The sequence below is a fragment of the Danio rerio genome, chromosome 3 (assembly GCF_052040795.2).
Source record: "Danio rerio strain M-AB ecotype USA chromosome 3, GRCz13ab, whole genome shotgun sequence".
NCBI lineage: Eukaryota > Metazoa > Chordata > Actinopteri > Cypriniformes > Danionidae > Danio > Danio rerio.
In genome coordinates this window covers 27,035,467-27,059,236 of record NC_141023.1, presented here as the reverse complement: position 1 = coordinate 27,059,236, position 23,770 = coordinate 27,035,467, and the positions used below count along the sequence as shown (strand labels likewise).

Here is a 23,770-nt window from a genome sequence, read left to right as displayed (position 1 = left end):
CAAACCGAGCTCTTATTTCTGGCAAACCTTGTCATCCGACACGATCTAATGAGTAAATAAATTACTTGGATCTCGGATCCTTTGGTGAGCCATCATGCACCGCGGGCCGCGTCGTCTGCCAGATATAAACAAACACATACGCAAGCAGGCCTCGCAGATACTGAGCGGTGCAAAATACAGTCCTCCATCTTGGAATAAAACTGCCATCCACTCCCCCTAATCGAGCTGCACAACTTCCTATGCGGATCACATCCAAAAGCCAATAATAATATAAACATCTTAATAAGACACTGTTGAATGCAACCTAACCGATTAGAAGTCGCACAGAAAGCCCGTCCCCCTCGTGCATGTAGTTCAGGAGAGTATTATAGATCAAAATGGTGCTGTTGTCCAGCAATCATCCTCTGATGCTGTTTATCTCTCTCCGCTAGAACTCGGCAGCAAAAAAACAGAGTGGCATGACATTAGGATTTGCTGACTACAGAGGAAAGCCACTGAATGAAGCTGCCATTTGTTTGGAAAATCTTTAAAATAAAACAATGCTCTGGAAAAAAATGCGATTAATCCTGAAATAGTTGCTGGATGATAACCTGCTCTAATTCTTCTGCAGTCAGACAACAAACGTTTCACGACTTGACGTTACGGCACACGCATAATCGCAGACTTACGTTTATCCATTCTGCATGAAACGGGGTTTCGTCCAGATAAATAGCCAGCGCATTTGTGAGCGTTTTACCCCTTGATGCTTTTCAAAAAGTTGCCCACGGGATCTACAGGTGTAGCCGAGGGGCTCCTTACATAATCAGATGAAAACCTGACACAGTTTGGGAGGCAAGAGCTTAAAGATGGGGCTGCGCCACGTTAAATGCATGCAGCGTTTAGCCAAACGCTAATAAAACAAACCCCTATTCTAGTAACAGACACATATGCAGATATTATTTTAGAAACCCGCCCACTATGGGATTTTAATGACAACGCAGGACTGTATTAGAATTATATAAACGAGAATGTAAATAAAGAAAACGATGGACTTTTTGCTGACTGGCTAAACTCATGCAGCGAGGCAACGATTAGCTGCTGGCTAACAAGCTATCGGGGTCAAAACATGCGACAGAGAGGCTTGGTAATAAACAGTTAACTCCAGTAAAAATCTGGCTTTGTTGTGATAATGTTGGCTGTGGTGTTAAATGCAAGCGTGTGAGCTTTTGTTATGGCACGAGGCCTTGACGTACCCTCCATCTCCATGTCCTCGGGCTCGCTGAGCTGCTGCTCGCCGGCTTTCTGCTGCTGCTGCTGGGTGTGATGGTGGTTCATGGTGGCGGCTGAAAGGATGAGATGATGCCTGGGCTCTTTGTCTCCCTCGGGCCGGTCTGGTGGCGGTTCCGCGGGCAGAGGCTGGTTGGGAGTCAGAGGACGCGGAGGTGGGGTAAACAGGTCGAGCCTTTGCGGCTGGGCCTGCACTAAGACGACCTCGGCCTTGTCTGCTGTCAGCGCCGGGGATGGAGGAAGGGAGGCCGGTGGGGGAGCAGGCAGAGAAACGCGGACGTATTTGCTCGCTATTCGCCCAATCTCGGCGCCTGGGTGAAGGGATGCTAACGTTAAGGGTAGTCGGTGGTCTCGGGCTTCTGCTTCGCGAAGGCCCGATGAATGAAACCCCGGCTTTCCCCAGTACTTACTAGTGCGGGGCGAATACAACTCACAACAACCTGCAGCCGGGGAAAACACTGATAGCCCAGCTGGAGCTAGCAAAAGTGATGAAACGACAAACAGCGCGACTCACGCGCCCCCGAGAGATTATATTAAATACAACTTCCCATGCAATATTTCCAGTCCGTTTGCTCCTCCGATTGTCCCTCTTCTGGGGGGGAGCGGAGAAAAAGCCTATCCATTCAAACCAGACTCTAATGTGAAATCGCACTAATTTAGAAGTTCAAACTCACAAAGATGCCCGCGTTTCGCCTCGCCGTTGTCACAAGAGAAACTAGCCTGAACACCTAACGCTTAATTGCACCCTTAACCTGCATCCCAAACGGCTGTTGAACGCAGAAAAGATAATTTTGCCCGGTCACGGCCAGAGCCTCTCTCACCCGCTCCCGTGGTTTATGATGTTCAGTTTGAGGTAAAACTCAAAATGGCGGTCGCGCTCTTCTCTGAAATGTCACATCCGCATGGAGATCCAAACAGTGGCGCACACCGCCAGCGCCATAAACACAAATTCTTCCTCACACTAGACTTTATTGAAACTTAGCGGTTTTAATCTTTTTTTTTATTGTTGTTGTTGTTATTTTTTTTGTTTTGCTGCCAGCTTAGCAGCATCTCTACAGATTATGTAGCACGTGGGTTGAAATTTGTTTTTATAAATATATTATTTTTGCAATTATTTAGAAACAATCGTTTAATAAATGGCCTTGAGATAAGAACTGTGCATATCCCATAATTTTAATTCAAATGAGTAATATATTAACAATAATTATAAATTGAATTCAATCTTGATGTGAATTACTAGTATTGAATTTATTTCTACAGAGTTTTAGGATAAATAATAGAACATATGGACCTGTATTAAACGTAAAAGGAACGAATATCTAAATTTCAAAGGAAAAAAGTATTTATTAAAATAAAATAAAACATGTATTTAAACCTGATACAGGATACAGCTACTTTTATCAAAAGACCAATAGGTCATTTAGAAAACATTTTTATCTGTTTTTAAAGGCCAAAATTAATTAACAATTTTTGTTTTTTGCATGTAACATAATTGTAAAAAATAATAATTTTAACACAATGGCTTACAGCTGTGTGTGTATTATTATGCAAAATGCATCACCATCACAAGATGAATTGATTTTTCACCATTAGATAAAGCTTACAATAATTTGGAAACCGCATCAATTCGTTCATCATTCTTATGGCTCTAATTGCCTATATATTTTATTTTTTTAATATAATTTTATTTGTTAGCACCATTATGTTGACAGTATGTCCAGTTATGTCTTTTGTGCTACACTGAGACTGACAGGTCTACAACAATGTCAAGTCATGGGAGGTGTGTGTGAGGGGGTTTGGGAGGTGGAACTAATCAGTCAAAAATATTAGCAAGGAAGGCCAACAGCTGGGTCCTGTCTACATATTATCATTCAAGCTTTAAAAACAGAATTAATGTTCTCTGCTATTTTGTTGAATACTGTAACATTCATTTAAAAAACAGTGTGGTTCATTATGACATTGATATGGTCAATAAAATAGCCAGAACCTTTAATTTATTATAAGCCAAAACCGCATTAAGTGCACAATCTCAGCACAATTCTTAGACTTATTTATGCACAGTGCAGGTCATATAGAAAATGCTATATTCATACATTCATTCATTCATTTTCTTTTCGACTTAGTCACTTTATTAGTCAGGGGTAGCCACAGCGGAATGAACCAACCACTTATCCAGCAAGTTTTTTATGTAGCGGATGCCCTTCCAGCCGCAACCCAACATTGGGAAACACTCCACACACTCTTGCACACACTCACATACGCTACGACCAATTTTAGCTTACCCAATAGTGCATGTCTTTGGACTGTGGGGGAAACCAGAGCACCCGGAGGAAATCCATGCAAATACAGGGAGAACATGCAAACTCCACATAGAAACACCAACTGACCCAGCTGGGGCTGGAACCAGCAACTGTCTTGCCGTAAGGCGATTGTGCGCCACCTAGGTGCAAAATTTCATATTAAATTTTCATAATCAAAGCTTGTAATCTGTTTCACACCATGGAGCTCTAATGTGATCAGTGTTCGCATATATATTCTGCTTTCCACATTGATGCAAAATGATTACAGAATTAACAGATATTACATCTACTGACATCTGTATATATAAATAGGTATTTTTATATAAAAAAAAACATATAACCTTGAGCAAACAAAAGAGTATCTATGAGGAGTAAAGCTTAATTGTACATGACAGTTGTTGTCACTTGGCATAATTTAAAATTTCTTACTGAAGAGCATCATATTTGCACACTGTGATATTGAACAATTAATAATAAAGTTAGTTGATTTCATAATCAAAGCTTGTAAACTGTTTCACACCAGGAGCCCTTATGTTATCAGTGGCTTTACATAATCTGCTTTCCACATTAATGCATAATGATTACAGAATTAACAGATGTTACACCTACAAATGTGATAAAGCGTATCACATTCACCTGTTTAAAACATCTGTAACCTTGAGAAAACAAGAGTTTATAAGTGAAGTAACTAAATTGTACCTGACAGCTGTCTTCACTTTGCATAATTTAAAATATCCCATTGTAATATTTGCACATTGTGATATTGATATTCAGCCAGGCAGCTTAACAGCTTCCGGTGAACTGTTTTTCCATTACAAAATTGTCACGTTTAAGATCTGATTTCTTAAAAAATACAATTTTAATGCCTGTTAGATATACAGTATGAAATGGGTGTCAGAACGGACAAGAAGCACGGCATTAAATTCCATTTCCCCCTGCCATGTTTTTAAATAGACATTTATATCACCCCAGTATTTTCAATTGAATTTCTGCACTAGCTTGTTGCTACTGACGGCGCTAGTGGTTACAACAGTCTTTCATCTTATTTTACGCTTGAACAACTAAATGCTTAACTCTATTTAACTGAACGTATTGTAATTACATTACAACATCGATGCTGTAAAAACAACATTGTGTAATTAAAAGTAGCGACACTAAGCTTTCGTTGGCTTTAAAACTCTAGCTGTGCATCTGTTTAATAGAAATTTCTACAAAATGTTTTCAGAACTTAAATGCTAAATATGATGACATTTCCTGTATGAGTTACTTCATTCATTCATTCATTCATTTTCTTTTCGGCTTAGTCCCTTTATTAATCCGGGGGTCGCCACAGCGGAATGTACCGCCAACTTAGCCAGCACATGTTTACGTAGTGCAAGCACTTTCAGCCGCAACCCATTTCTGGGAATGTATAAGTGACTTATAGTGTAATATTTACTTCAATTTTCATCCCCATAATGCATATCAGCTATCAATCTTTTATAAACAATGAAACAAGAGTTCTGACAGACTTTATTTAAATTGTTTGCATACTTTTATCTAAAGCAATGAGCACCGCATCAAGTGGCGAAATTTATAATTATATGTGTTTTATTGGAATTAAACCGTTTGCCTTAAAATGGCTAGTGCTGAAAATAAGTAGCATGTTTAATGGATTTTCAATTACATTTTTTAAACCATGGCTTACAGGTTGCAGTAGGCTACTTTTTACCACAAGTAAATCAAACTTAAAGTTCTTCAAAAATGCTGCCCACAGATCTGAAGTGGTTTACTCACAAAAACATCCACATTACTTGCTCAGAAAAATAATTTTTAATGTTTAAGCAAAACATAGGCTACACTTGGTAAATGTATCGACACAGATTTTCCAGTTATTAGTGTTTCAAGCAGTAAACTTTTTATTTTTATGAATGTGTATGTAGGTCAATGATATCTATGCAAATATGATGCTGTCAGATTTAAATTATTTTTAATTTCTTTTAATGCATCAATAAAAAAAAGAACAGATAATTTCTGCAGGTCAAAGGTTTGGTGTAAGTAGGATTTTAAAATGTTTAAAAATAAAACTTCTCCTGCTCACCAAGGCTGGATTTATTTCATGAAAAATACAGTACAAATTGTAAAATTGTAAAATGTTATTGCACTATAAAATAACTGTTCAAAAGTAGTTTATAATTTAATTTAATAATTTGAATAATAAAGATTAATTTTAGCGTCATCACTGAAGTCTTCAGAGTCACATGATCCTTCAGAAATCACTCTAATATTTATTATTATTCTCAATTATTAATAATAACAGTAATAAAAGCAATAATGACTGGAGTAATAATTTCATTTGAAACTACATACAATAAGAAAGCAGTTATTTAAAATTTTAATAAATATTTTAACTTTTTTTTTTTTTTTACATTTAATAAATGCTGCCTAGATGAACAGAATATTTTTCTTAAAAAACAAACACTGACCCCAAACTTTTGACCAGTAGTGTAGAGTTGTGTATGAGATAGATACACTGAAAAAAATAATTCATTGTATTTACTAATTTTTTTAAGGTAACTTTTTTTTTTTTTTTTTTTTTTTTTTTTACAATTAGGACTGAATTTAAATAAAATCAAATTGAGCTGAACTTTGCTCAATTTAATGTGTTTGTTTAAATTCAGCCTATATAAATAGTTTGGACCCAGTAACTTTAAGAAAAAAAATTGCAAATCCAATGAATATTTATTTCAGTAAACAAAATGTAAATTATAGGCCTAGTTATTTTTTCTACCTGTATTGCCTCTTTTTTGTGTACATCAACACCACAGTTCTGCTCTTACTATCTTTCATATTTATCTAAAAAATCAAAGTTTCTTTATTTGTGTTTAAAATACGCAAGACAAGGGCTATAGTAGCCTATATCGATCAAAATAAATTGTGCAAAATTGTAATTAAATGTAATTAATCGTGTTTTTGTCTTTAATTCTTTATCTGCCCCACTAAGAAAAAAAGTGGTTGGATTACATTTCTCAGCTTCTAATGTCTAGTTAACACACTCTATGCATTTTTTTCAACATATCCCATAATTTCTAAAATATCAGCCTCTTCATAAACTATGAAATATATGAAATTGTGACTACTAAATCACCTTTTTAAAGTATGCCATAAAATATTTCAGATTCTCATTTAACATGCTTTCTACTTTTTTTCTTTTTCTTTTTTCACAATAAAATCAAAATCAAGTGTAGTAGTGCACCAGGATTATATTTTATTTATTTATTTTTAAACCAACAATGCTGTGTGTGTAATCCATTATTTATCATTATTTAAAACAGTAAAAACATGGTCAACCGTTAGGTAGCGTTGCAGCCAAAGGGTTAGAATAGAATGTTAGCATAAAAGAACACGATTTTGTTTTTGATACTTTTTATCCTAAGATCAAAGCAACAGCGGATATGTGGGCATGCGCAGTTAACATGGGCGTGTTTTAAACAGGACCCGCCCCCATGAGGGAATGCCTGAAACTGCGCAGGGCAAAAGCGACCCTCTAACCGGGGTAGACGGATACAGCCTTGGGTAATTAGATTTCGGCGTCACAAAAGACAAAGCGTTTCAGTTCATTTCGTTTTAAATCAGAACTGTGAATCCAGATATAAGGATATTAACGGACACCGGGCAGGCGGTGTGTGGTTTCAAGAACGCTAACTAAACCCAAAGAACAAGAAATCACTCAGAACGCCATCAGAAGTTCAACGAAGTTTCTCGGTATTCATCATGGAGGAGAAGAAGGAGGAGAGCGAAGCGGAGATACACGAACACGGACCCGAACACTGGTTCTCCAAATGGGAGCGCCAGTGCCTCGCTGAGGCCGAGAGGGAAGAACCGAGCGAGGAGGAGGTGGACCAGGACCAGGAGAAAATGTGGCACCTCTTTCAGAATTCCGCTACGGCGGTAGCGCAACTTTATAAAGGTCTGTGACCGGAGAAAGAGACCCCTTTAGCGGCCCTCCGACTTCCAGCAGCTTGGCTAAAGAACCGTGCGTTTCTAGAAACAAATTGCGTAAACCCGGTGTTTCTCGACTGACCCACATTTTTTTCGAAGTGAAAAGCCTATTATATGGTTTGACCATTAAAGTGATAAAAAAAGATTTAGGGTTGTTCTGATCGTGTGGCTAATGATTAGCTTTAGCCGGTCTGGCTGTGTTTGACAGTTTGTTCGTTGTTGTTGTTGGCCTTGCTAACCGGCTAGCCTGAATGTCGGCTAGTTAGCCCGTTGACACATTTTTTTTTTTTCGGTTTAACTATATGTAGAGGACAACATGTATTTAAGCAGATCACACTCACGTTGTGTATTCTTTAAGAAAAAGCAGATTTTAACAACTTGCCGGTTAGTGAGCTAGCTTGTTCCCCATTGTGGCTGTGTTTTAAAACCTAACGTTAGGGCACTTCACTAACGTAACCTCCCTTTGTGTAACAGGCACTTTGAACGCACATATGTTGCAATATGCCTTCCAGGTATGTGCTTTCTACGACTTGCCTGGTAAAAACAAGGAGTGCTATTTAAAGGGATGGTTAATTCAAGTTAAATACTATGATGTTATATGCTATCTGCTCCACACCTGATATGTTAGAACTCGAATAGAAGGGTTAGGGTCTGACATTTTATGGAAGGAATGCAATGAGTGTGAATAGTAGCAGTATGTTATTCCCTAACATTCTTTAATTACCTTCATAATTTTCAGTAATAGGATTTTGTATGGCTTTAGGGGAATATTTCTATAAATATTTGTAACGGACATAGCAGAACACCTGAAATAATTACTTTATTACTTAAGCATTTTCCATAGTGAGAGTTAAGTTGATAAAAAGAGCACTTGTCAATACAGTTGAAGTGAATATGGAAAAGAATATCAGTCTTTTAATGTTAAGATATTTTAATATTTAACTAATGCCTGTCGTTGAGAATATTCTTAAAACATTTCTCAGTCTAAATTTAATTGCATCTTTTACTTTAAGTGTTGACATGCTATGAAATATTGGCATGTTAATGTACTGAACAAATATTTAAAAAGTGTATATTTTGACTATTTTCTAATTTTTACATGATCTTTATAGACCCAATCTCAATGCTTTTCTGGCTCTTAATTTATTTAAATCTGACTTGCCTTTGCCATGCAAGCACCCCTGATTCTATTTCTATCTTGCAGATCGAGTCTGTCATCAGCAAGGACCGTCACTGTGGTCTCCGTTTCAAAATTCTGCAACAGCAGTAACTAATCTTTACAAAGGTATTAAACTTTTGTGTTTACATGTATCGCTGTCCACAATCATGTATGAATTGCGTAGAAAATTAATCTTGAACATGATCTGTTCTCCTCAACAGAAAGTGTTGATGCACACAAGAGGAGCTTTGATTTAGGAATTCAGATCGGCCATCAGCGTCGAAATAAAGATGTTTTGGCCTGGGTGAAAAAGCGAAGGAGAACTATACGAAGGGAAGATTTGATAAGTTTCCTATGTGGTAAAGCACCACCTCCAAGGACTTCTAGAGCTGCCCCTAAAATGACTGTCATGTCTCCTATCCGGGCACCTTCATCGGACACAGTGTCATCTGTAGAGACTGATTTACAGCCCTTCTGTGAGGCCATAGCACTACATGGTAAATATTACTGCAATCTCAGAGTTAGGGTACAGAAGACTAAACATTACTGCATGTGTCATCATGGTACATATATATATATATATATATATATATATATATATATATATATATATATATATATATATATATATATATATATAAATGTCTCGGCCTTTAGTGGCTGTGGTTCATACACTGTAAAAATGCTGGGTTCCACACAATCCTTTCATCTTGTCTCAATGCAAATCAATTAAGTTAACCTATGGTTTTTACAATCTTAAGTTGACTGAACATAAAACATTAAGTTGTCCCTAAAAAAACCTTAACGGTATTGTTTCAACTCATTTTAAAGAAGTAGCATTTTAAAGAAGCAGCAGAAATAATTTAAGTGTAGTTTACATATGGTAGTGTTATATAAATGTTTATTACTAGCTTTTTATACAGTGGATATTTCTAATATGCATAATAGCTTATGTTCTCAGAAAATAAGTCGCACTTGGTCAAAAACACAAAAAAACCCCATAGTTTTAAGTGAGGTTTTATAATTCAGAAATGATGTAAAGTAAAACATTGGTAGTCCTATATAGATTGAAACATCTACAAACAGTAGAACTTTGTATTCTCTAGTACCTAGCACAAAAAGGACAATATAAAAGGTTGGAGCTAGACTTAATGCTGAACGCTGTTGGTTGATAGAGAATCGTCACCAGTGCGTACAACAAGACATGGGAACGAAAATACAGAAAGCTTTTTTTTTTTTTTTTTTAAATACACAGCCATAATAGTACAATGACAAAGCATCAGCAAAGAAACATGCTCAATTCTTTCATCATCTGTTCTTGTTACTAACAGCTACATGTCAAGAAGCAAGACCAGAATATGCTATTGTTGTCTGCTGGGCTGTTCACGTGTGTCTAAAAGTGTGTTAAACTTGAAATGTGCTGCTTCTGCATGCACTTACCGCATGACTACATTTAAAATAACGAACTTGAGTGTGCAAAAGACGTGGTGTGTGAACTGCTGTCTTCCAGCGAGAATAACATCAATTACATTTATTTGGCATACACCACATGCATTCACTAGTGGAAACCCACGTCTGATCAGGATGACCTGTACTGTAGTGAACTGTACCACTCAGTGGAAACAAGGCATAGTTGAATATTGCTATCTAGATGTCTCCAGGCCAGGACACTTATAGTCACAGTGTAAACTGCAATAATGTTGTTTTGTGAAAATAATAATTTCATGCAAATACATATATTAGGTGTTCGGCAACCACAACAACAAGGATGGAATGCAGGAGTGCGTTCAGCCTGGACAAATGCTGATCATTTTTATCAAGAGTTGCAACAATAGCATTTATTTTTGAAGAATTTTCATGGTCTACGCAAATTGGTATAAATTCGCATTTGATACTTCCAAATATGCCTAATAGAAATAGAGTGCTCTGATTGGCTGTTCAGCTACAAATTAGTGCACGAAAACTGAATTGACTAAATTAAGCAAATGACGCTGATAAAGAGGGAACACAAAGAAGCCTTCTTTCATTTCATTTGATTTCTTATATGCCTGCAAAAAATATGGATTATTAGACATATTTGCATGACCAAATCCTTCTATGGTGAGAGACAAAATACAGTGAAACAGGCATAAGACGGTATAATAATCTGACAGTATGATAACCATGGAAAAGAATATCATGGTGTAATGGTATTGTGATTACTGCTCTGAAATATGGACTTTTGAAATGTCTGGATAAAAACAAAAACATTTTCCCCCATTGAACACAATATATTTTATTTTGAGAAACATTTAAAATAATTTGGAACAGTAAATGTCACGCTAAATAATTCAAATGAACTATTAACCTCTGCTGTCTTCATTAGTTTCAAAAACACTGATTTCTTTACAATTTAAAACAGCATCTTTGGATATATTTTCTGCTAGACATACTGTTAAAAACAAAAAAAACGTTAATAAAAAAATCCTTACACATAACGTTATGACTTTTCCAAACCGTGGTATACCTTGAAAACGGTTATCGTACCATGCCTACTGTGAAGATGGAGCTTAAATGCTGCTTTGCATGCAGCTTGTATGTGTGCAGCACTAGTTCTGGTTTTCCTTTGAGGAATGACAATACTGCCACCTGCAGATATGAAAAAATGCATCCACTCATGCATGCTCAGAACGCTTCTGTTCTTATTTCAGTTGGCTGTCATCCTATTGGCGTGTTCCAGATGCAGCCAGCACAAGGCGACAACCTGTTTTCACCGCTGCTAGTAATTTGACGTCTGACATTTTGTGTGCCCCAGGCTTTATTCATAAAGTAATATTGCCAACTATTAACCTGGCATGCGTAATGCAGCATCTTCAGTTCTATTCACAAAAAAAGTTTCTGTCAACTGTCATCTTTATGCCTGTCTCACCATGAAACATACTTTATTAAAACATAACATTTTACAAGTTGTTTATACTGAGCACTTGGATGGATGTTTATTCAATCGTATCCCCTGGAAGAATTTTAAGTTATTTGTCATATTCATTCATTCATTTTCTTTTCGGGCGTAGTCCCTTTTTAATCTGGGGTCGCCACTGCAGAATGAACCGCCAACTTATCCAGCATCTGTTTTACACAGCAGATGTCCTTCCAGCTGCAACTCATCTCTGGGAAACATGTTTGTCATATATTAAACTAAAAAATCATGTCTGTCAATTTTATCTAGCGATGTTATTTTTTTGTGAATGTTTTTCAATTATGAAGTTATCATGTCATATGTTTTAATCTATAATGATCTTGCCATGAAATAGACATAAGTTGCAGATGTAGCAACAAACAAACATCTTTATGCAAAGCTTAAACAAAAGTAAAAGTGTTTCAGCCTGTAGTGTGTTTTTGTTTTGTTAATGATGTACCGTTTGAGTGAACAGCCTTGTTAAAATGCATTATTCATAGATACCAGATATTGACAGTTGTTTTTAAAGTACATGCAATAATGAGATGTATATATTTATTTGTCTCTCCAGGTCTAAGTGGAGCAATGGCCAGTATCAGCGTCCGCTCAAGCACTCCCGGCTCCCCTACTCACGTCAGCGGCAGCTCGAACGCAGGCCGCAGGCGCAACGGACTGCACGACGTGGACTTGAACACTTTCATATCCGAGGAAATGGCTCTCCACCTTGGCAGCGCAGGCACCAGGAAGCGGAGCTCGGTCCAGTGCGCAGACGTCATCACAGACTCGCCAACCCATAAACGCAACAGAATGCTCTGAATTCAGCTGTTGTTCTGTATGCTTTGTGCTGCTTCAAATAAAAAAAAAGCCACTTAATCCTCAACACTTGCGTTCCCTGAGAAGGAAACGGGTATGGCAGTACACTTGTGTATCGAATACAGTATGCCATATGGTGGAAGCTAACACACACACACACCGCTCCATGCATGTCCACTAGTTTCTTTTTGCGCAAACCATAAAATCAATCCCATCAGTCAAGTGGCCGAATTCTTTGTTTGAATTATTAACTACTAGATTACAACATGCGATTTTTTTTTTTCTTCAGTTTACAATATCTCCTAGTTGAGCTTCCTAGCATTGCCAAGCTAATAACACAATGTTTTCAGATAAAGGTGTCCGCATCAGTTCATACTTTTTAGTTTTCCGAGGCGCTCGCTGAATGGCAGTTCTGTTGTGATCGTTTCAGAAATGTGCAACATTATTTTGGTCATACTTGAAACTGCTGCTGATCTTAATGTTTGTGTGAACTTGAGATGGTTGCAATAATGATTATGCACTAATGCATTCAGTTTTTTTTTTTTTTTTTGAGGCTTAACACAATGGTGCAATTGTTGACATTTTCCATTTCAAGGCTGTTGTGATTGGGTTAAGGGGGTTAGTGAGTCTTTGTGCTGTAAGAATGGCGTTCTCTCAGGAGAGGACCCGAAGTGAAAGGCAAAACTGTGTCGTCTTGAAATTGAAGTGTCCTTTTAAGTGCTTTCCAAATCCAGGCCAGAGGATTTGGAGAGCTGCACATGTACTGATGGTGTATAGAAGTCAAGCTGGACTCTGACCCGCTTCCAACTAGAAATATATGTCAATTTGAGCTCCTGGGAAATTAAAAAAACTTGTCCTTTTTTTGGAGATAATACTCTCATGGATCACTTTGAATCTAACATGGGTTTTCACTTTGCCCTTGTCATTATTTGTTGCAATTAGTGATCCTCACATTGATATTTGTAGTGTTTATGAGGTGAGCGGTGGGGAATCATGAGGTCGTTCTGTCAAATCCCAGTCAAGTCTATTTAGTTACACATGTTTCAGAGATGTATCTGTTTCTGTAAGGTGAATATTGGCTATTAATTTCGAGATTAATTTCACAACGTGCTTCTAATATTGATTGATATGAAAAGGAAGTGATTATTATCGATTGAACTGACATGTGATGCATTCTGTTCATTTAAAGGTTAGGAAGTGTAAAGCTAACCTCTTTTCTGGAAAGTAAAATAGATTATTCGGAGCATCATAATGAAACCACAGTTGCCATTTTTGAAAAAACTTGTATAAGTTATAGGCTAAGTTATTATTAAAGTTACATTTGTATGTTCACATTAAACGTGTGTTTTGTTTGCATTTGTCACGTCCGGTCAAGAGGTACAGATGTAGATTAAAGTGTAGGCATGGGCCAGTATAAGATTCTGAAGGTATGATAATCTTGGAAAAAAATCACGGTTTCATGGTATTGTGATTACTGCTCCAAAATAAGTTCTTTTTAAAAGCCTGGGTAAAAAGCAAACACTTTTTTCCCCTTTGAACACAACATATTTTATTTTGAGAAACATTATTCCATATTTTGGAACAGTAAACTTAAATGAATCATTGACTTCTGCTATCTTCATTTGTTTAAAAAAACACTGCTGTCTTCATTTGTTTCAAAAACACTAATTTCTGAAAAGTTTAAAACATTTGGATATCTTTTTTTGCTGGAGATACTGTTTTCCAAAAAAAATGGAAATAAAAAATCGTACACATATGTTAGGAACGGTATTACAGAAAATTTTGACAATTCCAAAACCTTGACATTTCCAAACCTGGGTATATCTTGAAAACGTTTATTGTCCCATGCCTATTAGAGTGATAGCAAAATCTTTCTAATAGTTCACACTTTCAGTATGTGTATGCATATTTTTAATAGAATATATATATTATATTATAGATGCTACATATTTAAAACACTGATTGATAAGCGTTAGTCACTAGCATGAAGTTTTTTTTTTATTGTAAAGTTCTTCAGTGACTCTCAGCTGCCCTCTTGTGGTAATTCATATATAAAACACGAGCCAATAAAAAAACAATAATATCTAATATTTAAGCAAAATGAAAATAAACACAAATCATAAATACATTATATATATATATATATATATATATATATATATATATATATATATATATATATATATATAGGCAAAATCTGATGTTTTTAGCTAAATGTTTCAAGTCTAATTTCATCTTTTTAGCAAAAATTAAATAATTTTAAGTACAGCTACACGATTCCTACAAGTTAATTACCCAACACTCAGTATGTTAAAACATGAACATGACACTGAACCTTTGCATTTTGCAGAAAAATAATAATAAAAATGTAATTACATATTTTTAAAAATAAGATTGCAAAGAAACCCAAGTCTCAAAATAGTACAGTAAAATAAATAAAACGAACAAAAAAACAGTATATATAGCAGTCCATATTATTGTGTCTTTTAAAACTTCAAGATGAACAAAACAAAATTTTCCACAAAAAGGGCACAGCGTTTCGCTTCTTACACTGTGCCCTTTTTGTGGAAAATGTTGTTTAGTTCATCGTGAGGCAAAGACACAAACAGACACAAATACATTAATTCAGATGAAGGCTGACAAAATAAAGGGTATTTACACCAGGCCCGTAGCCAGCTTGGTGAAAGGTGTGATATTTTTTTTTCTCAAAATGTGGACCTTTTTGCAGTTATTCATCCTATTTTCTATTTAATTATGAGACTGAATACTAAATACTTGGGTAATGGCATTTTAAGTTCTATTTTTAGCTGGATTAGCTTGTCGGATGGTTATCATAACCACACTATTTAATGTACCAAAATATTTCCTATACTACTTAAATATGAATGAAAGCTTAATTGTTTTAAATTAAAAACTGTAACCTATTGTCATTTATTAGGCAAATAACAAACTGGCCAGCACATTCAATTTTCCTTAGTCAGAATTTGCGTATTTGAAGAAAAGTTTTTAAACATAATAATAATAATAATAATAATAATAAAACAGCTTCACAATTTTCCCATCCTCTCTTCATTTGAAACCCCATGGATAAAAACAAAAGCCAAATTAGTATTCAATTTCATTGTAATATGGACTGCTTTTTAATCTGACATTATTTGTTTAAAGAATAAGAGATTTAGAATAAAAGTTAGTTGTAAAATGTATTCTCTATTCAAAAACAATACAGTAGTGAAAGATGACTTCTCTTATGTCAGACTATGATTTCTTGCACAGCTGGATATTGGACTCATGAAAAATAATTGTGCACTGGCCAAAACTGATTAGCTGAAGTCACACTGAAGCAACATCCAACGGAGAATTCAGATTGGTCTTAAAGCTTTTTACAATGGGTTATTTTCACTTTATGATGGCATAGCAGTCTGAATAGGACAAATGAGCTTATGTATGGGGGAAAATCTAGAACTTTGTCAGTGAGGGGTGGATCTTTCGAAGCCCCCTTGCCCACACATACATAATTTCTGTAAAAAAAAAACAATAATTAATGAAAACATATTTTTAAGGACTATTTTAACAAGAACAAAAGGGAGTTTCAGAATAAAACATTGTGTTTCTGAAAATGTAATTGTAAACCTTATACATATGTTGTAAGTTATTGTACATATTTGTATTTTTAAATGTTAAATTGTGCAAGTTTCATGATTTAATTTAATCATGTAATAATTAAGACTTTTTATTTACTAAAAATGCATAGATCTTTCAAACAGTGTTCATGACAACATAATAATGTGGGAAACAAATAGAAATAGACTCCAGAAGAGTAAAACAGAAAAAAAAACTTATAATCATAATCTGGAGAGAAGCGACATTGTGACAACCGTCATGCAAATGGAAGCAACAACTTCATAAATGCTTAAATATACCATTATTGTTGGTCCTGTTTGACAGGATCAGGATTACAGGATCATTGTTTGACAATGTTCATGGTGACCTCTATCTCAGAAGTCATTGAACATTGAAATGTTTTAATAATTCACATGAAAGTAAAGGGTCATTATTTCTGGAATGTAATAAAATTGTAATATTCTGCCCATTAAATGACACCGCACAGCACAGCACATTTTCTTCCTTTGATTTTCAAGTGACCCCATACATTTACAATGAACTGTCCTCAGGTGCTTTGGGGTGAATTACAGGACACCGAGAGCAGCTCTTTTTTTCTTACTGTACCTCAGCAGTATGAATGTGTGTATGTGTGAGTGCTCATTGTCATATATACAGTATGTGTCTGTGTGTGTGTCCCATGATAAGATTTGAGACTGATGACTGCAGTGAGTTAATGCTTGATGTGAATGAGAAGACTGATGAAGCATACTTTTTTTTGCCAGTAAAAGTATGCAAAAAAAGTATTTCAAGTTAATATCATTATAAAAATATATAAAAGGAATATAATTCAGTGTAATTTAAAACATTATGGTGTATAGCATTGCCAGAAAAATATTATTTTATTAATAAAGCAAGAAAACATTTTTTTTAATTCTTCATTATTAAAATAACACTTTTATAAAAAGAGTTGTACCATTTGTTTAAAGGAGATAAAAAAATCAAACAGCTGAATGTTTTCCATCAACTTGGAAAATTTTGTTCTATACAATTTTAGGTTATGAAATTTATATTTCTGAGATTTTAAAAATAGCATTATTATTATTATTATTATTATTATTATTATTATTGTTAAATCAAAAACCAAATATGCAATTTGATGGCAGTTTTTGTTCGATTATGGAGAAATCCCAAATGTGTGGATCAAACAGGAAAAGCAGTTATGCCTGTTTAAGACTGTATTTATTGCCACTGTCATATAAATTGCTTTAAATTCGACTTTCCCATTTGTCAGCAACAGTTTTTTATTATTATTTTCAAACTATCTCTATAAACTACTTCTTTAAAATAATATTATATTTATAAATGGGGTAATAATAATAATAAATAAATAAAATTATATTTACAAATGGGATAATCATAATATAATATAAGGAATATTATATTTATGGCATAATAATAATAATCTAAAATAAAAAACAATATATTTATAAATGGGATAATAACAATGTAATATAAAGAATATTATATTCATGGCATTATAATATTAAATAACAATATATTTATAAATGGGATAATAATAATATAAAATAATATTGTATTTATAAATGGGATAATAATAATAATGTAATACATGGAATATTATATTTATAAGATAATAATATTAATATAAAACAAATAATAATATATTTATAAATGGGATATTAATAATATTATATAAATAATATTATATTTATAAATGGGCTTATAATAATATAATATAAATAATATTATATTTATAAATGAGCTAATGGTAGAATTTAAACATTTTTTAAATAACATTTTGGTTTACATAAAGCAAACTCGTGTCTTTATACGAAGTGTTTAAGTTATTTGTATGACTCGTTTTTTGTTTATTTCTTATAGATTTGTTGTACAAATACACACACTGTTTTACAAATATATTTAAAAATGTGATTAGTGCCTTGGTTAATGATTGTAATGTGAATGTGAATAAAAAGTGATGGCTGCACTAGCTCAGCACTGGGTGGCGCTGCTACCACAGCAATGTGACTACTGGCATAGGAAGGAAAATGATGAAATATAATCATCAAGATCATTCAAGCCTGTCCAATGTTATTCAGCAGCCTGCAGACTTTCCCAAAACTAAAAACATCTTGCAGTAGTAAAGGAAGTGCATGTGGCGTATAACTAGTAGTAGGCTATTCATGATAAACATATTGAAATAGTCACTGAGGTAACACTAACAAATAGAAGCGTAACATAAGCATAATTAGTAAAACATAATACATATCGCGAAATATACGACAGACATGAAACTAAAAATTAAACCACATGGATCAGAGATCTCATTGTATTTATCACGTAGGCTATACAACTTATTACAAATGCTTCTGAAAACAAAACAATTCCATCAATATTGACACTAGAAGGACGCTAGTTATTAAGCACCATTATGACTGCATGCCAATGGTGTATCAGATTCAATAAGCAGCTTAATTTGCGGACAAAAGGCAGAAGTTTGCAGATGCTAATTGACACTTAGCAGATTTTTTTTTATCAATTGTCTTATATTCTGTCCAGCCCTCACTTGAGGTTAAATACATTTGAACATGAGAACAATAGTGACTGTTACTTTGTCCCCTACCAGGGTCGCCCTCGGGGCACAACAAAATTCCTTTGTTGAATGACTTAAACCCCAAACAACCTTGTTTAGGCAACTGGATATTGGCTCATTTGTTTTTTATAGCAATTTTTGATAACCTTACAACAACAAGGTTTAGTTTTTACAAAAAAATATCCTCCAAAATCTTATTTATTGTTTGACTGAAGTAAACATTAGAATAAATAAAAGCTTTATTTAGGATAACTAACTGTAAAATTTTTAATATATTTTACTTTTGCAGTTATTATTTGCAAAATTTAAAAATATTCAAAATATATAGGCCTAATACAAATATATATAGCATAAATTATTTAGAAACATTCAGGATTGTGTCTTTAGATTGCTTAAAATAGTTTAATGTATACAATTTAAGAGCATTTTAACCATTTAAAACATGTTTTTCAGACCAGGCTTGTTTAATTAAATTAAATTAAATTAAATTAAATTAAATTAAATTAAATTAAATTAAATTAAATTAAATTAAATAAGCCACCTTGAGGCGCAACATCTGATATTTATTTGGATTATTTTATGTAGACTTTTATCGACATAATCTGAATAAATAGGATTAATACATTTTCTTGTGAAATATACGTCATTTTGGCTATTTCAATTCATTCACTTATTCATTTATTAATTTTCCTTCGGCTTAGTCTATATTTCAGGGCTTACTACAGCAGAATAAACCACCAACTATTCCAGCATATGTTTTACGATGCAGATGCCCCTCCAGCTGCAACCCAGTACTCGGAAACACCCATACACACTCATTCACACACACTCATACACTACAGCCAATTTAATTCATTCTATTCACCTATAGTGCATGTCTTTGGACTGGAGAAAATCGGAGAGGCCAGATGAATACCTAAAATACAGGGAGAACATGCAAACTACACACAGAAATGCCAACTGGCCCAGCCGGGACTCAAACCAGTGACCTTCTTGCTGTGTGGCAACAGTGCTAACCCCTGAGCCACCATGAGTTACTATTTTAATTGTTGCTTAAAAGTCTGACAGGGAATGTAAACTTACAAGCAAAACTGTACCTTTACTAAACCACCTGAGAAATCTGACCCCTGCAGGCTGTTTTCAGAACTTCCTTTATTTACAATACAATACAATACAATACAATACAATACAATACAATACAATACAATCTTTTTTTACCAGGCCTTCTTTATCTTTTAAATTGCACTTGAAAACACCTGGTTGCCTTTATGACCTTTTATTTATTGCTTTGTCCACTATGATGAACCTTTGCTTTATAGCAGAAGCTCTTTGGCAAACCCGCAGTTTCTCCTCTCCATCTGAGTGATTGTCAATGAAATATCACAGTGTACTCTGAATTACAGCACCTTTCTCCTGTTCTATATAGGAGAGACTTCTGAATGTACCAGGAACTGACCATCAACCATTTATGAAGCCCATAAACTGACCCTGACAAGAAAGTAATATCAGCCAACAAACCACATTTAACTTTCTCACTCCACAGCTGCTATTGATCCAGACTGGGACAATGACCTGCAGTCGTTTAATGAGGACTGATATATCAAATCCTGTGCATGTGACATTTATGAGAGGTTTATGATACTGTGTGTTTGCCATGTTATGTGTATGTGGATGAACGAATGGTTTAGCAACTTTTACTATTATTACCATGATCACCACTGTATTTATGTAGTGTGTATGAGGTATTCAAGTACATTCAAAAATTAATCATTACATCTATTTAGCAAACCAGAGCCCTAAAATCACACTTGTCAATTGACAAATTAGTTTTTCATTTAAATTATTTAAAAGTTTATTTAAATTAAATAAATGACAAAACTAAATAAAAAAACATTTCAAGAAGGCAAATGCAAACCAATATCAAAAATAATTTTCTCTGTAAAATTTTATTTGCTAAATTAGAGAAAACTAATATAATTGGTTTAACTTTTCAAAGAAAAATAGATAACCATATTAAGTTACATAATAAAAATGACAGCGAAACAATAAACTCAGGACAGTTTGACAAATATTGCAGCTGTTGGACAACATAATGTACTTTTGCTGCTTTTTTAAGGCAAAAATGTAGTTGTTTAGATTGCATCTATGCTGTTTATTTATAAGGATAGTGTCTATTTAAATATTTATAATTTCTGAGATACAGTGTGTCAACATTCATCAGCTCATACTTAGCAGGGAAAAGACGGTTGATGTTGTCTGTCAACAAGATAGTGACAGAGACAGCAAAATTAGCCCTTAGAGGAGAAAAACCCAGCGTAATTTCTAACTACAGCTAATCAAATCCTTATTAAAGTGGTGAGTGGCATTCTAAGTCGATCTCTCTCGTTTGTATGTTGTAGTGATGTATTTGTAGCACAGTAATTGTAGTCTATTGAGAGTGAGATGGGACTCACATATCAGGAATGTATATATTTTTTGTTGGGCACTCTTTGTATAACCCTGAGTTACTTTTTGGTTGGCCATCTGTTTGTTTCTAATGAGTCTCCTGTTTTCGTTAATGCAGACTAATTCAGTGAAAAGAAAGAAGAAATGCTTGCATGTGTTTAGTGTTTTTCTTTATCACCAACACAACAGTAATCTGCTAGTGTTTGCTTTGCTTTGTTTTTTTCAGGGTTAATTATTATGATATCCCGATTGCAACAGAGAAATACTGGGAAATCTCTGTAGACAGATGGCATTTCATGCTGTTTAGCCTTATAATCTGATAATGTGAGCAAAATCACATGTTTTTTCATCACTTTAGACATTACGCTAGAGAATCATTTAAATACTAGCTTTAAAGTGACATTGGTGAATTAGTATTGGCTTCTGCTGTTCTGATGTTAGCTGCAGATATGAATGAATGGTGGAAGAAAGTAGTTCCTCATATAATGGGATTTTTAGACTCTCCATTTTTGATTTTCTTTCTCGTAGCAGTGCAATATGTCTGTATTTACTAAGGCACTTGGCCTGTTCACGCCTTCCACCAGTGCCAATATACAACTGTATTGCACTGCTATTCGTATTATATTGCTTGTGTGTGTGTATTGTATTGTATTGTAATGTAAATAAAGACACACAAACACACACACACAGTATATATATATATATATATATATATATATATATATATATATATATATATATATATATATATATATATATACATACTGTAATACTAATATATCAATCATAATAATAATATTATTAATAATAATAATAATAATAATAATGATACTACTAGTAATCTAAACAACAATAAAATAAATAAATAAATAAATAATAAAAATACAAAATAATATATTTGTTCTGCTTTTTTCCCCACAAATAAAAGAAATATCTCAATAAATATATTTCTCAAAACAACAGACATCATTAAATATGACAAAAAATTCATGTAAAAGTTGGTTTCATATTTTCTGTCATAATATATGTTTTGAAATGCATAATAAATCCTTATCTGACATTTTTTGAAGCGGGTTTCTATTTAATGCTACTACTACTAAAGAATCTCCATGGCAATTTATTTCTATTTCTGCATGCAGGGGTCAAGTTAAAGCTGCTCAAGCAAATAAGCAGAATAAAAAAATCAAATAAGTACAGTCTCCTACCAAAAGCAATAGATCTCCAGCAGCTCGACCTCTAAATAAAGGCATATGAAAACAAAGCAGGAGGCTTATAAAGGATTTAATGTGACGCCTCTGCAAGTCAATGCAACAACGGAAAAGAAAAAACAAACACAGTCTGACTCAGAGCTGACATTAGGCCTGGAGTAGATGAATTGCTAATTTGGGTTGCTTGCTTTGTGTTGAGCAGCATCTATTGTGAAAAGCATGATCAGATCCTTAATTATCTGAAATCAAAGCATCAATCATTTCATCTAACTCAACTGAATCATTTAGCACATGAACATCACATGACGTCTTATAAAATATTGAGATAAAGACTGATGAAGTGGACTAATAAATTATACATTTTCTCCAGATTTTCATTAATATGTAATATTAGTATAAATGATACTATTAATTTGCAATAATTATTAATAGTATATATGAGAGGCTATTTGTATGTATTTGCGGAGACATTGAAGTCGACGTTTTGATTATTTAATCCAGGCTCATTGAAAAAACCTGCTTCAGCCTATTTTTATTTGCAAAATAAAAAATGTGCTGCTGGGTTGTTTTATCTCAGTTTCAGATGACAAATAATCTAGAGGGTGCTGTCTACAATTTTGCAAATCTGAAATATGTTACGAAGGGTACGTTTTGTTGTCCGTTTCAGATACACGTCTTTCTTGTACACATTCACGAGAAGATGAGACTTGTCATATACAGATCAAAAGCACAATGTGCACAAAGTCCACTCAAAAAAAAAAAAAAACAAACAAACAAAAAAAAAACAATAGTATCCAGATGCAGACTTGAATTTGAAAGCTGAAACTACATATCTCAGAGATATTGCATGCAGCCAAAGACCATAGAATACACAAGACATGTCACTTGTATAGTTTTGAATGGGGGAGAGTGTAACTGTCAATATGGCAAATAATAGTCCCGCCTACTAGTACAGGAGTCAATCATTAATAGACTGACAGAGAAGCTCAGACCAGACATCTGCTTTTACGACAGTTTGGTAGTCAACAATCAAATCAGCGAATACTTGCTTCACAGACATAAGAAATATTTCTAGATACAGCTTGAAATCTGTACTTTTAAATGAACCGAGTGCACTTGAAAACAAATTTTTTTTTGGTTTTGTAATCTGCATGAAACAAACGCGAGGTACAGTCCGTCCTGTCAAATGCACATCACATGACAGCAACTACTCAACACTCATCACAAACCTGTAAACAAAGAGTCTCTGTCATTTCTGGAGGAGATTCGCCACCGTTGTGAATTACTTTTGAAGAGCACACGATCAGACGATCATTATCCAAAGGCATATTGTGAACTCACAATAACAAAGCTTTAGTGACATACGTGTTTGTAAACTTGTCTGAGGTTGTTTATTACGTCTGAGAGACTACACTGTGAACACACTGCACTGCATCTACATTGTTC

General features: G+C 34.3%; 2 protein-coding genes across 9 annotated transcripts in view; one reads left to right on the top strand and one right to left on the bottom strand.

Annotated features, from left to right (window-relative positions):
• The window catches only part of usp7 (ubiquitin specific peptidase 7 (herpes virus-associated)), a 34,114-nt gene extending 31,986 nt beyond the window's left edge, over window positions 1-2,128 (bottom strand). For 2 of the 8 annotated variants that reach the window (XM_087244559.1, XM_087244560.1), the window contains exon 1: window positions 1,233-2,128. In XM_087244559.1, coding sequence (XP_087100685.1) covers window positions 1,233-1,314 — 82 coding nt within the window. In that variant the 5' untranslated portion in view covers window positions 1,315-2,128. Of the gene's footprint in view, window positions 1-65; window positions 216-309; window positions 443-668; window positions 1,113-1,232 lie in introns of those variants that run through there. The other 6 variants (XM_087244563.1, XM_087244564.1, XM_087244561.1 and 3 more) reach the window with 3 other exon arrangements.
• A 4,900-nt stretch (window positions 2,129-7,028) lies between these two features.
• Window positions 7,029-13,793, top strand: hapstr1a (HUWE1 associated protein modifying stress responses a). The gene is made up of 4 exons (NM_001328166.1): window positions 7,029-7,515; window positions 8,752-8,832; window positions 8,928-9,203; window positions 12,213-13,793. The coding sequence occupies exons 1-4, from the start codon at window positions 7,320-7,322 to the stop codon at window positions 12,455-12,457; spliced, it is 798 nt and encodes a 265-aa protein (NP_001315095.1). The 5' UTR covers window positions 7,029-7,319; the 3' UTR covers window positions 12,458-13,793.
• Window positions 13,794-23,770: the final 9,977 nt, after the last annotated feature.

Bases quoted from the DNA above. Each gene is read 5' to 3' on its own strand.
- hapstr1a (NM_001328166.1), top strand. From the start codon at position 7,320: ATGGAGGAGAAGAAGGAGGAGAGCGAAGCGGAGATACACGAACACGGA. The intron at 8,833-8,927 runs GTATTAAACTTT...TCTCCTCAACAG, and splicing joins AGTAACTAATCTTTACAAAG to AAAGTGTTGATGCACACAAG. The intron at 9,204-12,212 runs GTAAATATTACT...TTGTCTCTCCAG, and splicing joins TGAGGCCATAGCACTACATG to GTCTAAGTGGAGCAATGGCC.